The following is a 16,019-nucleotide window of genomic DNA, read 5'->3' as shown; positions in this document are numbered from 1 at the left end:
CCATGGACCATATATGATTTTCATAATAGTGTATTATTGGTGTGTCTATACAATATAGGTCAACTAGCAATAAGATGATCATAAATGTGTGGAAGAATGAGATTGGCCTTGAGAGGACACTCACATAGCAAGAATGATCCCCCATCCCATCTCTCGATCTGATGTGTGGAGATAATGTCATGATCTAGAGCATCATTGGATGTAAAATGGAACATATGTATATCAAGGATGATACTGAGATGTTGGAGAGAGTGAGGTTGGTCTTGGAGGTGTTTTGTGTAGAAGCAACTAGCACAAGTCAATTCATTTTCTTATATATCTTGACTCTAGTATAAATTAGGGAGTTTATTAGGACTTCAAATGGGTGAGCAAAGGGCAAACAATATGAAATTTGGAGTTTCAATGGGTCCAAGGACTCCCATACTAAGGTGGCATAGTATAATTTCATGCAATAGAGGATGGCTTGGGGGTTATAGACCTAGCATATCAAAGTAGGCCTTGGTGGGTGGTTCAAGGTCTTGAGTTGGGTAGACAAACCTAGGGATCTTCAAGAATGTTGAGCACACCTTGGTAGGGACTAGTGAAGGCTCTTTTTGAGATGGATTTCTACTATAGTTTAAGAGGCTCACAAATTGGTATAGGACAGATAGCATAAGGGTAGGTCATAGCCTTCTTTGACCTCGCATAAAGAGGTTCTATACCATTGGGTTTCAAGGGAAGTCATGGAAGCCAGACCCACATTTTCCTTGGAAGGACATTCAAAAGTGAAGGCTATGGATGTGTGTTTTGCACCCTGATGAGCTAGACTAGGAACTAGGAGAGAGGGACTCACTAACTCTTCAATTTTCTAGACCCCAAATAGTTTATTTTCCCACATGGGACAATTCAATAGATATATTATGATGGATGACATTGACTATGGCCCACATCACGGCTCATTGCCAAAACCGCTCTTACAACCAAGAGAGCCCTTCAATGTACATCACATTGATTGAGCTATGATTCTCCATCATTCACTTCCTTCATTAGCATTCAAAAGTAGCTCCAGGGAGGCTCTCAACGTCAATAGAAGTGGGGCACCATATCTAGGGAGGTTCTTGCGTCAATAGGAGTGAGGTACCATAGCTGCTTCTTCATGATACCACAGAATGGTAACCTTTGATGTTGCTACAATCCCCTACCTTGGCTTCTTCCCACCATTGCCCCCAAACCACCCTAAGAAACCTTGCACTCATGTGCTACAAGCTTTTAGCTCCAACTATGATGTAAGCCCATGTATTTGCTTGTTTTTTCCAAGTATTATAACTACCCAATTTTAATTTCGTACTAACTTCTCTAGAAGAGGGTTGAACACCACACTTCGCAAGGGCAATAATGGAATGTATCGCTCAATTGCCCAATTGGTTGGCCAATCTAGAGAGGAAAGGAAGAGGAGAAAGATGAATAGGAAAATGATGAAGATAAAAGGAAGAGAAAGAACTTCAGTTTTGGACTTCCCTATTGAAAAGATGTAGTATCACCACGACCGCATGCATATAGAAGTAAAGTGTCTAATTGGAAAAATATGGCACACAAATATGAAGAGGATGATAACATTGTAAATAGATAGTTCTTTAAATTTCCAAATAGCAAATATCTTAGAATTGAACAAACCCCAAGAACAAATACAATGGCTTTGCCTTTAGGCAATAAGGAGGCCAAAACATGTGCTCCAACTTCAACGTAAGTTGTCTCCTTGCAGTCTCATATCATCACTTAATTGCTTGGTGTATTTGGTCAATCCAATAAAGATAAAGTAAGATTTGTGGTTTTCACAAGATGATACATGGACTCTTATTATACATATTTGTACATTACTAAAAGATTAAGTATGATCAAGTAAACTGTACATTTTCACATATCCCTCACTAATGATTTTGACCTCCCTCTAGTAACCTATGCTTTCAAGAGTTCAAAGAAGTATTGATGTTTTGAGAAACACAATGAAACAATAGACTAGACTACTTTTGTAGCCTGATAAACAATCATACTAAAAACTATGGACAGCCACCAAACCTTAGGTTTGCTTCTAGCTTCTTGGGCTCTTAAAAAAGCCCATAAAGGATCCAAAATATTATATCCTTGACTATCCACTCATCATAGGAACAGTTAGCAAGAATTCTCTATGCAGTGGCTCAAATGAAAGGATTGTAGGTATAGCAATCATATGAGCTAGTATCAATATTGGGTGTTAATTCTCAAGCTTTCATATCCACAATGAGGGTTGTTCACTAGCAAAAACATGTCTACTAGATGGTGTAAATGGACTTACAGCGCACATTGCAGCTTGCTTGCTGATAAATTTTTCTAGCAAGAATATTTTCATAGTGAATGCAGGGTGAAAAGAACTCGTTGCACCTTGTTCTGCAACCATCACTCCGCTTTCTCACAAAAAAACTTAGTTTGCAGTATCCTGCATATGTTATTTGCAGTATTGTCCAGAGGCATGAACCACACAAACCAAGCAAGCTCAGCTGCATGCTATAATGTCCCAATGCCACAAGGACAGCATAGCCTAAATGGCTGACGTACACATGGTCTTGCACGTAAGTGTCACACATCTCGTCATTTGGAGTCAGCTGCATGAAAACTATGCTGTCCCCATGCAACTTATCTTATTAAGTAAAAGTCTTCATAAATTCAACATAGAAATTGTCTAACTTCTAAATTCCACTCATAGAATTGGCTACAAACCAAAAGCAGCTATCACAATATTAGCAAAAGAGATTGTAAGCATATACAAGACCAACCAGAATACCGAATAGGACCAACACATTCAGGGCAAAAAAGCATTCCAATGTGCTAGCGAGCCAAGTGTAAAATGAACAAAGAGCAGGATGCCACCTGCTATTTGGAGTCCCATTTTGTGAAAAATGAATAGAAGATCATTAATGCAAAAGTACTGTGGACCTAAAGCTCACCTTGAAATATTTGAACCAGCTGCCATATCTCAAAATCATTTGTGTACACTAGGTAACTTCTTGCCTACAAACGATCAAGTCAATAATTGATCACCACCTACTGGTAGGACCTGCTGGATCACTAGAGAACATATGCTTCACACGTGCCAAAATTGAGTCCTGAGCAGGGTCATATGGATGCTCTTTGGAAGGTATCTCCAGAATGGCAGGCACTGGCCTGTTGTAACTGTCGACCAGGAACCGTATCATATTTGCAATCTGTTGAAATTTGTTTCACAAAAGTCTATCAATAATGGCATCAGATCTACACAGAAAATTACATGCATGTTGCAACTTCAGGGCTCATCAAGAATGCTCGTCCAAAGCTAAAACCCTTGTATTAGGAAAGGGCACGCTGCATATACCCTATGCTTAATAGATGCAAACTTGCAAGTAAAAGTTTCTTCTAGCATCCATTAGCCTTGCATTTTCATGTGCATGGATCTGCACTCATGGCCATAGAACGTGCAAAAACAAAGCAATCATACACAAAAGCTTAGAATTTCTAATATTCCATGTTCAAGGTTGACCTCAAAATTTCAAAATCCATGCCAAAAACTCAAAAGCAACATAACATTTATGATCATAGATGATAATAGGAAAAAGGGAAAAATTTTCCTTGTATTTGCCCCTTGTGTTTTATTGAAGTTCCAGAATACCCAATGAGTTTATGATAATGTGAAATCGGGACCTATAGTTACTCCAAAAACCCCTTGCAATTTTTGAATTCTCAACTGGTTTTGAAAGTAAAGTGAGAATAACCAAACCTTTCAAACAGGTATGTGTCACATCAACTTTGGAACAAGTGGAGCTCAACATAAAAGACTGTTCTCTCTTCAATAATCTAGTATCAAGGGTTGCTTTCTAAGATGGGACCCGCTCTTTGAGCAATTCATTGCTGATTATCATTGCCACTTTGAGGCTGCCAGGCAGCAAGTGTCTACCCCAATTAGCACCTATTATTGGAATAGTCAGATGGACCAACCTTTCATAGAACTCAAATTGAAGACTCATAAAGCTTTTTTACTTGCTTTGCCTGATCTTGGTTGTACAATCCACTATAAAGACCAATGCTGCCTTTATTCCAAGAAGATAGACCTTTAATTTCAAGAGCAGAAAGCCAACTCATAAGCAATGGTGTTGGCCTATACTAGATAAGAGTTATCTGTCATTATTTGTGCTCTCTCTCTCTAGAGACATTATGTGTACAGCTCTTAGTTTGAGATATCAATTGATCATCATCCAATGATCAATCAAGCATCTATTTAATACAGATTTGAGAGAAATGAAAGCCAGATGGGTAAAACTTGTAGCAAGATTATGCTTTGTGATTTGTTATACAAAGGATATTTGAATATTGTGGCTGATACTCTTAGTGGGGGTACCCGTAAATACTTAGTTTCTAATAGCTGTCATTGGATCATGAATTTTTAACAGATGCAGCAGTTCGAGGAATGAGAATGACGGCTGGTGAGAGTAGTGACGGCTGGTGAGAGTAAGTCAGAGAGAGAGAGAGAGACAGCCAAGTGAAAGTACGAAGTGATATGAGTGTACCAACAATATGTTGGTACACAAAGAATAAAATGTATTTATACTTAGGGCACATAAGGGTGCATTCACATGTACAACTAAGTAATGTGCGTGTACTTTACACGAAGGTCAAACAGGCCTTTATCCCAACAACCTCCCACTTAAAGGTCTGAAGTGAACCTCTAACCAACACCCACTAGTCGTATGCAATGCTCATACTGAGCTTTACTTAGATTTTAGTGAGAACATCTGCAAGGTTGTCCTGTGTTTTGATCTTGGTCAATGCGATTTGACCATCTTCCAGAATCTGTCTGATGAAGTGATATCCCATATCTATATGCTTTATGCATGAATGATGCATGGCATTCTTAGCCAGATACACAGCACTCTAGCTATCACATCCCGAAATTGCAGTACCCATAGACATGCGAAGATCCTCTGCAAGTCTGCTCAACCATATAGCTTCCTTAGAAGCTTCAGTAGCCAATATGTATTAACTTCAGTGGTACTCAGTGCGACAATGTTCTGTAACCTAGAACACTAAGAAACAGCCCCACCAACAATTGCAAAGACATATCCGCTGGTGGACCTACAAGTGTCCAAGTCACCTCCCATGTCTACATAAAAATAACCCTGCAAACTAAGTGCACCCTACCCATAGCAAATACACTTTCTTTGTGTACCCTTTAGGTATCAAAGAATACACTTGACAGCCTCCCAATGTGTTTTGCCAGGATTCGACATAAACCTGCTAACAACTCCCACTGCATGAGCAATGTCTGGACTAGTAGCAACCATAGCATACATAAGAGAGCCACAAGCTAATGCATAAGGGACTCCCTTCATAGCATTTGCTTCCACGTCATCTTTTGGGCTGTTGACTTTTCTAAGCTTAAGATAAGGAGATAAGGGTACCCTAAAAGGCTTAGCTTCAGCCATGCTAAATCTGTCCAGTACCTTTTCAATGTACTTTTCTTGAGATAAAAACAGCAATTTCTGCATTCTATCTCTATAAATCCTCATGCCCAAAATATGCTCTGCATTTCCCAAATCTTTCATGGAGAAAACTGATTTCAGCTGATTTTTGAGAGCATCCAAGCTAGTCTTTCTTTTCCCAGCTAGCAACATATCATCCACATACAAAACAAGTATGATGGGGTTGCCATCTGTATCCTTTTTCATGTACAAGCAATGGCCTGCATGGCTACATGTAAGCTCGTGAGATAGCATTAAAGTATCAAACTTTTTGTACCACTGCCATGGTGCTTGCTTCAGCCCATACAGGCTGTGTTTTAGTTACACGCCATTTGCTCTTTTCCACGAACTACAAAGACCTCGGGCTGTTTCATGTAGATTTCCTCATCAATGTCACCATTTTACATCCATTTGATACAGCTCTAAGTCCAATACAACAATGAGAGCAAAAAGCACACGTAAAGTGGTCATCTTCACAACAAGTGAGAAAACCTCTTGGAAGTCAATCCCTTCCTTTTGTGCATACCCTTTGGCAACTAGTCTTGCCTTATACTTGGGTTTCCCATCAATTGTCTTTACTTCGTACACCCATTTGTTTGGAAGTGGCTTACTTCCCTTGGGCAATGACACAAGATCCCAAGTATCATTTGCATATAGAGATTTAATCTCTTTCTACATAGCTAGCTCCCACTTACAGCTGAATTCGCATGACTCGGCCTCTTTGTATGTAAGAGGCTCACCCTCATATGTAAGCATCACATAATGCAAGGAGGGGTGAAACCTATGTGGTTGCCTTCTTACACGTATAGACCTACGTACCCAATTATGAACATTTTCAGGAATTGGATCTACATCTAGAGGTATATTATTTTCAGCATTTATTGGCTACTGTAAGCCATTTTTAGCATGTTGTTCGTGCTGTACAGCACCTTCATTTTCATTACCAACACCTGCATTTTCATAATCAGCAAGTCTATATTGCTGTCCATGATCTCCTTGTGCATCTATTTGCTGTCCATCATCATCTGACTCAAAAATAACCAGCTGATCATCAGTTTCAGCCTGTGGTACACCACCATGAGGCTCATTTTTTGAAGTAATAGGTGGCTGCAAACTCTAAAATTTGACCTTTTTCATATCTTCATTTGAGGCTAAAGTACCTTTTAGTAGTTTTGCCTCATTAAACACAACATTACAGCTGCAAATAATTTTCTTGGACTAAGGTAACAACACTCTTTAGCCAAATTCACCCTCGTCACCATAGCCCATGAAGATGCCTTTGGTAGATTTTGGGTCTAGTTTGTTCCTCAGCTCATCTCTAACATGCACAAAAGCATCACAGCCAAATATGCGTAAATGGTCATATGAGGCCGATTTGCCAGACCAAACCTCCTTAGGGATGCCATTATTTAAGGACCTATTCAGAGAGCGGTTGCAAATGTGAACCGCGGTTTTGAGTGCCTCTTCCCAAAATTCATGAGGGAGATTAGTAGTGGACAACATACACCGCACTCTTTCACATAAAGTTCTATTATATCTCTCAGCCACCCCATTTGAAGAAGGGTTGTAAGGGGTTGTAAGCTCCCTCTTAATACCATGCAAGTCACAAAAGGACTTGAATTCAATTGATATGAACTCACCCCATTATCAGTTCTCAAGCATTTCAACATTTTACCTGTTTGAGTGGTCACAAACACATGAAAAGTTTTAAAAACAACAAACACTTCACTTTTCTTTTTCAACAAGTATACCCAAATCTTTTTGGAACAATCATCTATAAAGGAGACAAAATATCCAACACCACCCAACGATTTCATAGGCATACTACATACATCAGAATGCACTAAGTCCAAGACATTGGACTTACGAAAGACACCAGAGTAAACGGAATTTCTTATTTGCTTTCCAAACTAACACTCATTACAAAAGTCAAGTTCAGAGCCTTTTCCATCAACCCTCTTCAAAGAGGTAAGGACATCAAGTCCTTTCTAGCTCATATGGCCTAATCTCTTATGCCATAACTCCAAGTGACTGCAAATTTCAGCAACTGCAAGAAACTTGCCATTCAAGGCTTTACAATGCAAACAATACAAAGTGTCCTTCTCGGTTCCATTTGCAATCAGCATGGAACCCTTTTTTACTACCACAAGCCACCACTAAACAGTGTAGTGTGACCATGCAAGTCAAGCTGACCAACAGATTGTAAACTCTTTTTAATGCGAGCATATATCTGACATCTTTCAACACAAACTCTCTACCATTGTCTAAAGACAAGTGTACAATGTCAATCCCATCAATGCTGCAAGCGTGGTTATTTCCAAGATACACCTTTCCATAACTACCTACATTGAACATAGCAAAACACTCCAAGCAAGGAGTTACATGGAAAGAGGCACCAAAGTCCACAATCCAAGTCTGAGTGACACCATCATCAACTGATAAAAGTGCATCAATCACATCAGCCTTGGTAATCTGCATATCCTGCATGTGGCATATAAGGGCATCATTATCAACTACACATAATACATCGGCCTCTGTATCTGAAAGCTTCTCTATGACCACACTAAAGTCCACATTGGCCTTTTCATTGCCTTTGACTGCCTCAAATGCATCTATCTTATCCTCCTTTTTCTTACCTCCTGCATTCTTCTCTCTCTTGTTCCTTCTTGTAATACCTACAATCAAGTTTCTTGTGGCCTTTCCGACCATAGTGATAGCAAGTAATGTCACTCTTTTCCTTTTCTTTGCTCTTGCTCCTGTTTCTCTATTCTACATTTGCATTTTTATTTCCAGCCCTGCCTCTTACATTATAAGCTGAGTTGTTGCCTTCACCACTAGACATACGTCTAATTTCTTAATTCAAGATTGAATCCCTCACCCCATCATATGAGAGATCAGGGTTATTGCTCAGTGAAACCACCAAGGTCTCCCAAGAGTCTAGTGTCATGATCAAAAAGATCGCCCTCAACTTATCATCAATGTTCAAATTTGTATCCTTGAGCAACTGAGTTAAAATGCCTGTAAATACACTCAAGTGATCAACTGCAAGCTTTGACTCATCCAGTCGCATATTCACCAGCTTGAGCATTAAATGCACCTGATTAACAGGTGTGGTGATCTCATAGATAGTTTTCAGCTTCTCCCATATTGCATAACCTATATCTAAACCCTTAATGTCTGTCAAGATGTCATCAGTGACACCCATCTTAATGTAAGCCACAACCTTTGTCAAAAGACGGCATACCAGCGAGACAGTAGGGTTGGCGGGAAGGAATGAACTCGGCAAACATGGAGAAGAAAAGAGAAAAGAGAAGAAACTCTGATGAATGAAATGATAAAGTTTTGAATCATGAAGTGAATGTGATATAAGTGAACAAGGATGCCATAGCACAAGGAAGATGATGAAGACAGCCACGAACCACAAACCGCAACGTCCTCCTGAAGGGGTGAGGATAGTGGAGAGACTAGAGAGAAGAGGTAACGGACTGAATGAATCAGCCGTGAGGAATGAATGAGAGAGTGGCCTATAAATAGGCATAGTCAATCTAGGATGGCGCCCCTTTTTGGGGCTGCAAACCCTAAACGCAAATCCTAAACATAAAACGCAAAAACACAAAAAACGCAAACTACGGGTGAAGGGTGAAAGGTTTCTCAACATCCCCTCTCAGGCCCAAAAAGAGGAACAAGAGAAGAGTGAGGTGGAGATGCAATGCATATGCAGCAGGTGCCACTTGGACAGTGTCCCTCATGGGAAAATTGTTCACTTGCCCAAGCGCCCTGGTACAAAGATAATGAAAACATGCAATGCATAGGAGGAATGTCAGACTTTGTGTGGTGCACATAAGGATATGCCCGTACTCGATCTCGGGAGGTGGCTCCATGTTGACCAAGGGATGAAGGCAAAAAGAAGAGAAGGAAGAAGATGAAGAGGATCCCTAAGATCCAAGATTTCCACCTGAAAGGAAACCTGCAGTAAAGAATAGTAGACAAAGTGAACTGGAGAACCCGAAACTCAACCTCGAGAGAGAAGCCACTAGCTCCGGGCATCCATGCTAGAAGGAATACGAAGGCCTAGTCACCAAGTCGTGTTGAAGATCCAAGGGCCCCGTTCTAGGTAGATCCTGGGTATCAGTAGAAGAGATGACTAGTCGAAGATAGCCACCCCAAGAAACTAGAGGATGGGTGAAGAACTTCATGTGGAGTAGGTTTCCCCTCTGAGGTGGAAGGTGGAGGGGCCCCCACTGAAGTCGAAGAAGAAGTAGATGCCCCCTCTGAGGGCAAAGAAATAACACCCCCCTCTGAATTCCCCTCTGAAGTAGACAGGGAATCCAAAAACTCATAGATCACGAACTCCGAAATGTCTGATGAGACGAAGGAAGTACCGCCGGTCATACTGAAGAAGGTATTTGGGGTGCCGAAGAGCTCCCAGAGATAGCCTCTCGAACCTAAGTAGTCAAGGGTGGGGAATGGTGGCGCTCACAATGAGCAAGAGGTGGACAACAATTGTTGTCTCTTAGTGGAGCGGACTGGGTAGCCGAAGAAGGGGAAGGAGTCAAGTAGCCACTGTCTCTCGAAGGAGTACACTGACGAGGAGACGGTATCAAACAATCACTGTCTCCTGATGGAGTAGACTGCAGATCCGTAGGTCGTGGAAGCCACTGTACCTAAAAATAAGTGGGAGAAGACTGCTGTTGGCATTGCAACAATCTCCGGGAGATCGTAGCGCCAATCGATCCTCCAGGTACTCGAAAGGACTTAGTGCGCATCGGATGCGTCTTATTGCCTTGAGCAAAGTACTCTGATAGCTGATGTAGAACAATCTTTGTGGCCCAGAAAGGAGAGATGGCACAAGAAGTGTCTAGTGGAAGACGCATATACTCCGGAGGGGTGGGAAGCAAAGATTGAAGTCAGCAAGCATCGGTGGTGTGGCCGGTGATACCATAGTAGGAGCACCAAGTAGTCTAACCATCTATTAGTAAAGAAGCCATGGATACCAGTGTGCCTTGCTGAAGAAGGAAGAGATCAACCACCATGAACCACGAACCGCAATGTCCACCTCAAGGCCCAAGGGGCATGAGGACAGTGTGAAACATAAACCGCAATGTCCGTCTCAAGGGATGGGAGGGTAGTTGAAGGGCTGGAAGTGAGATGCCAGTGGGAGGAGGATGTAACCAGCAGTAAGAGATTGCAACCAGTAGAAAAACGCAAGTGAGGAAAGAGAAAGACTAAAAATGCAGACAGGACAGCCTGTAGGAGAGAAAAAGACTAAAAACGCAAGCAAGACAGCCTATAGGAGAGAGAATGACTAAAAACGTAGGCAGCAAGACTATGATGACGTGGCAGGCTGTATGGCAAAAGATCGGCGCAGAAACAGCAGTCACCTAGCTGGAATCAGCTCCAAACTACGTGAAGAGGGCTGGAAATCAAGCGCCAACTGATGGAGACAGCAATGGACAGCTTCGGCTGAGATGTCCTCCGCAAACGGGGTGTGGACAGCAAGCTGAAACACTTGAAATCTGCAAAAAATAGATTTTGATGCAATGGAAGAAGAAGAGAAGTGGATACCGAACCCACCACCAGTCTTTGCCTTCACTGGAGTGGAGGATCTTCGTTGCTAGGTGAGCGGATCCATCTTTGATACCATGTCAAAAGATGGCGTACCAGTGAGACAGTAGGGTTGGCGGCGAGAAACACAGAGTGAACTCAGCAAACATGGAGAAGAGAAGAAACTCTAATGAATGAAATGATGAAGTTCCAAATCATGGAGTGAATGTGCTGCAAGTGAATGAGGGTGCCGTAGCACAAAGAAGATGATGAAGACAGCCACGAACCACAAACCGCAAGGTCCTCCTGAAGGGGTGTGAGGGTAGTGGAGAGGCTAGAGAGAAGAGGTGACGGACTGAATGAATCAGCTGTGATGAATGAATGAGAGAGTGGCCTATAAATAGGCATAGTCAGTCTAGTATAGCGCCCGTTTTTGGGGCTACAAACCCTTAACACAAAACGCAAAAACGCAAAAAATGCAAACTGCGGGTGAAGGGTGAAGGGTTTCTCAACAGCCTTTTTGTTGACTCTGGCCCAATCCGCATCAGACATTAGTGCGGGTTTATCTTCCTGCAAAGCATCTTCACAATCCTTTAGGAACAATATGCCCTGCATACGATCTTTCCAAAGGTCAAAGCCATGACCATCAACCCGTTTTATTTCCATCAAACTCTTGACGTCTAAATTGGAAGAAGTTGCAGGCATTTTATCACAAATACGAGTAAATGCCCCTGGACTACAAAAGCACAAACTACGAACCAGCAAATACGCTGCTGTTCTTCCTCAATCAGAAATAGGTCTCTGTTGTTTGTACATGAACCACCCACCACACGGATAAAAATGCAGAAATTTACCAAATTCTGCACAAACCCCCAAAATTTCAAGTCCAAAATTGCATAAATGTCAACCAATCTGACCCAGCTGAGCAAAATTTTATCAACACATGAAAATCCCTAATTTTCTGGGATCCAATGTCAAGAAATTTTACTCAAAAAACAAAATTTTGACAAATTTGGTCAAATCCCCAATTTAATTGAGGTCACCACGCGCAATGTCTGCAATTTCTAACTTGAATATCACTGCCAGGCATAAACAATGTCAAATCTAGGAAAAGCCCCAAATTTTCAGGCGCTCAAATTTAAACAGAATTGCCAATTGTGCTTCCAATGCGCAAACCCCCGTTAAGACAAGGGGAAATTCAGAAATTAAAGAGATTTATGATTTAAAAATGACAGATTTCTGATTAAAAAACAGGGGGGGTCACATCGCGGGACTGGCAATGCCTATCACTGCCGGCCTGCTAATCCACGCTGGTCACAGGTCTGCCTGCCACGACTGGTCATTGCGCCTGCTGCTGCCCGTCACCACACAACCAGTCGCCTGCACGCCAGACATTGTGCTACCCGCCGCTGAACACCCAACTGGTTAACGTTGCTGAGTCTGCCTGTTGCCTGACATGCTCAGCACCTAGACTGATTGTTGCTGATTGTACCCGAAACGCTCAGCGCCTGTTGCCCGATGATCACACACTCAGCAGCTGTCGATTGGTTGCCTGCTGAGCGCCCCGACAATTGCTCGACTGACCTTCTGCCTCCAGCTGTTCGCGAGCTGCCTTTGATCTCGGGAAGCATGCACTCTGTGCTCTAATACCAATTGTTGGAGCTAAGCTGGATGTAGCAGTTCGAGGAGTGAGAGTGACGGCTGGTCAGAGTAAGTCAGAGAGAGAGAGCCAAGTGAAAGTACGATGCGATATGAGTGTACCAACAATGTGTTGGTACACAAAGAATGAAATGTATTTATACTTAGGGCACATAAGGGTGCATTCACATGTACAACTAAGTAGCGTGCATGTACTTTACACGGAGGTCAAATGGGCCTTTATCCCAACAGTGTGCACGTTTTGTGCATATGTGAGATTAAGTTGAATGTGAGTCATAGTGAAAAACAACCCTAGCTTGGGCAACGGGAGTCATTGGCAAAAGTTGTGGTAGATAAGTGCCAATGGCTACTTGGGACAAATCTTGGTCAGAGACATTGGGTAGCCCCTTGGAGATGAATTTTGGTATCACAGGGCTTGCAGAATTAGATCATTTAATGTCTTGGACTAAGGTTTGTGGAAAGTTTCAACAAGATTGAGTTCAAAGAGGTTAGGAATTTAAAATTGAGGCTAGGAAATGGCCAATACTTGGCAAGGCCAAGTACTTTTCATTTTCTAAATTAATAATGGCTGGAAATTCATGTCTAGAGGCTAAGTTTTGCATGGGCAGGTTTGTGACACTTGGCAAGCAGATTGAATAGGGCCAAACAAGGCTAAGGAAGGCCATTCTGGGCAATTTGGGAGCAGAGACAATAGCTGGACCATTGTTAGTGTTGGGGTGTAAAGGCCCTTTATTTACCTCCGTGTATAGTACCTGTGCATTATTATGTTGTACATGTGAATGCACCCTTACATGCCCTAAGTATAAATACATTTTATTCTTTGTGTACCAACACATTGTTGGTACACCCAAATCATATCGTACTCTCTATATGTCGCTCTCACTCACCTACACTCTTCTGCTACTGAAGATCTTCATGCTTCCCGATAGCCACTCGCAACAACTAGTATCAGAGCTGATGGTACAAGCCGGCAGTCACTGCACACAATGTAGTCGTCATTGAGACCGACACGTCAAACGACTTGCTCGCAATGAGGACTAGTCATCAGGGTCCAACACGTCAACGGGGCTGCAGGCGCAAGCGACAGAGATCCACCAGTAGTCGACGGCTGACGGCTATTGACCAGCACAGGTGTTCACAAGCTGGGTGATGGCAAGTCAACATGGGAACCACGCAGCAGCGTGGAGTCGTGGCGATAGCTGCAAGGAGTCATGGTGACCAGCGTGACGGGCAGCTGATGGGACGGGGTCTAGTGGGCCGATGCCAACGGGCAAAAGGTGCACATGTGACGTAAAGGGGGCAGGGTCAACAGCCTTCCCCCCCGGCAAAAAAAATAAAAATAAAAATAAATCGAAATTTTTCAATCACACTTATTCCCTTTGGCTCTAAAAGGGGTTCGCGCATGGAAGCACTGTCTTCAAATTTGTGCAAATTTGGTTTGGAAATTTAGGGCTTTTCCCAAATTTGAAGTTGTTTATGCTTGACAGTGAAATTTGTGTGAGAAACTGCAAACATTGTGCGTGTTGATCTCATTTAAATTGGGGATTTTGCCAAATTTGTCGGAATTTTGCTCATCCAAGTAAAATTTCCTGACATTGGACCTGGAAAAATTGGGGCTTTTCATGTATTGATGAATTTTTTCTCAGCTCGGTCAAATTGGATAACATTTACGCACTGTTGGATCTAGGAAATTTGGGATTTTGTGCAGATTTTGATAAATTTCTGCATTTTTGCCTGTGTGGTGGCTGGTTTATGTAAAAACAGCACAGGTTTATTACTCATTGGGTAAGAACAGTAGTGTATTTGCTGGTTCAACCTGTGCTCTTGCAGTTCACTGCATTTACACTTGTATTTGTGACAAAAATGGCTGCAACTTCTTCCAGTTCTGACATTAAGAGTTTGATAGAAATCAAACGGTTTGATGGTTAGGGCTTTGACCTTTGGAAAGATTGTATGCAAGGCATATTGTTCTTAAAGGATTGTGAGGATGCTTTGCAGAAAGATAAACCCGCATAAATGTTTGATGCAGATTGCGCCAGAGACTAGAGTCAACAAAAAGGTTGTGGCTTATATTAAAATGGGTGGCACTGATGACACTTTGATAGACATTAAGGGCTTAGATACTGGTTATGCAATATGGGAGAAGTTGAAACTACCTATGAGATCACTACACCTGTTAATCAGGTGCATTTAATGCACAAGTTGGTGAATATGCGATTGGATGAGTCCAAGCCTGCAGTTGAGCACTTGAGTGCATATACTAGTATTTTAAATCAGCTCAAGGATGCTAATTTGGATTTTGATGATAAGTTGAGGGCAGTCTTTCTGATCATGAAACTACCTAATTCTTGGGAGACCTTGGTGGTTTCTCTCAATAATAACCCCAATCTCTTATATGATGGTGTGAAGGGTTCAATCTTGAATGAAGAAATTAGACATAAGTCTAGTGGAGAAGGCAACAACTCAACTTACAATGTTAGAGGCAGGGTTGAAAAGAAAAATGCAAATGCTCGACAGAGAAGCAGAAGCAAGAGCAAAGGAAAGGAAAAGAGTGACATTACTTGCTATCAATGTGGTCGGAAGGGCCACAAGAAGCGTGATTGCACGTACTACAAGAAGGAACAAGACAGAGAGAAGAATGAAAGAGACAAAAAGAAAAAAGAGGATAAGACAGATGTATCTGAGGCAGCCAAAGGCAAGGAAAAGGCCAATGTGGCCTCTAATGTAGTCATGGAGGAGCTCTCGGATGCAAAGGCTAAAGTACTATGTGCAATAGATTATGATGCCCTTGTATGTCACATGCAAGATATCCAGATTACCAAGGCTGATGTGATTGATGCACTTTTGTCAATTGATGATGGTGTCACTCAGACTTGGATTGTAGACTCTGGTGCCTCTTTCCATGTAACTCCTTGCTTGGAGTGTTTCGCTATGTTCAATGCAGGCAGTTATAGAAAAGTATATCTTGGAATAACCATGCTTGTAGCATTTATGGGATTGGCAAGGTACACTTGTCCTTGGATAATGGGCAAGAGCTTGTGTTGAAAGATGTCAGATATATGCCTGCCATCAAGAATAGTTTACTATCTGTTGATCAGCTTGACTTGCATGGTTACACTACACTGTTTGGTGGTGGTTTGTGGAAATTGAAAAGGCGTTCCATGCTGATTGCAAAAGGAACCAAGAAGGGCACTATGTATTGTCTGCACTGTAAAGCTTTGAATGGCAAGTTTCTTGCAGTTGCTGAAATTGGCTATCATTTGGAGTTGTGGCACAAGAGATTAGGCCATATGAGCCAAAAAGCCTCTTTGA

At 42.0% G+C, this 16,019-nt stretch overlaps 1 protein-coding gene across 1 annotated transcript in view; it reads right to left on the bottom strand.

Moving 5' to 3' along the window:
* Positions 1 to 2,726: 2,726 nt before the first annotated feature.
* Positions 2,727 to 16,019, bottom strand: part of LOC148027650 (V-type proton ATPase subunit F-like) — a 33,270-nt gene continuing 19,977 nt past the window's right edge. The window contains exon 4 of the mRNA XM_087688928.1: positions 2,727 to 3,218. Coding sequence (XP_087545054.1) covers positions 3,051 to 3,218 — 168 coding nt within the window. The 3' untranslated portion in view covers positions 2,727 to 3,050. The remainder of the gene's footprint in view (positions 3,219 to 16,019) is intronic.

The sequence above is a fragment of the Lygodium microphyllum genome, chromosome 12 (assembly GCF_053477565.2).
Source record: "Lygodium microphyllum isolate KBCC chromosome 12, Lygodium_microphyllum_v1.1.10, whole genome shotgun sequence".
NCBI lineage: Eukaryota > Viridiplantae > Streptophyta > Polypodiopsida > Schizaeales > Lygodiaceae > Lygodium > Lygodium microphyllum.
Note: the sequence above shows the minus strand (reverse complement) of the source record. Positions and strands in the feature narration are given on the sequence as shown.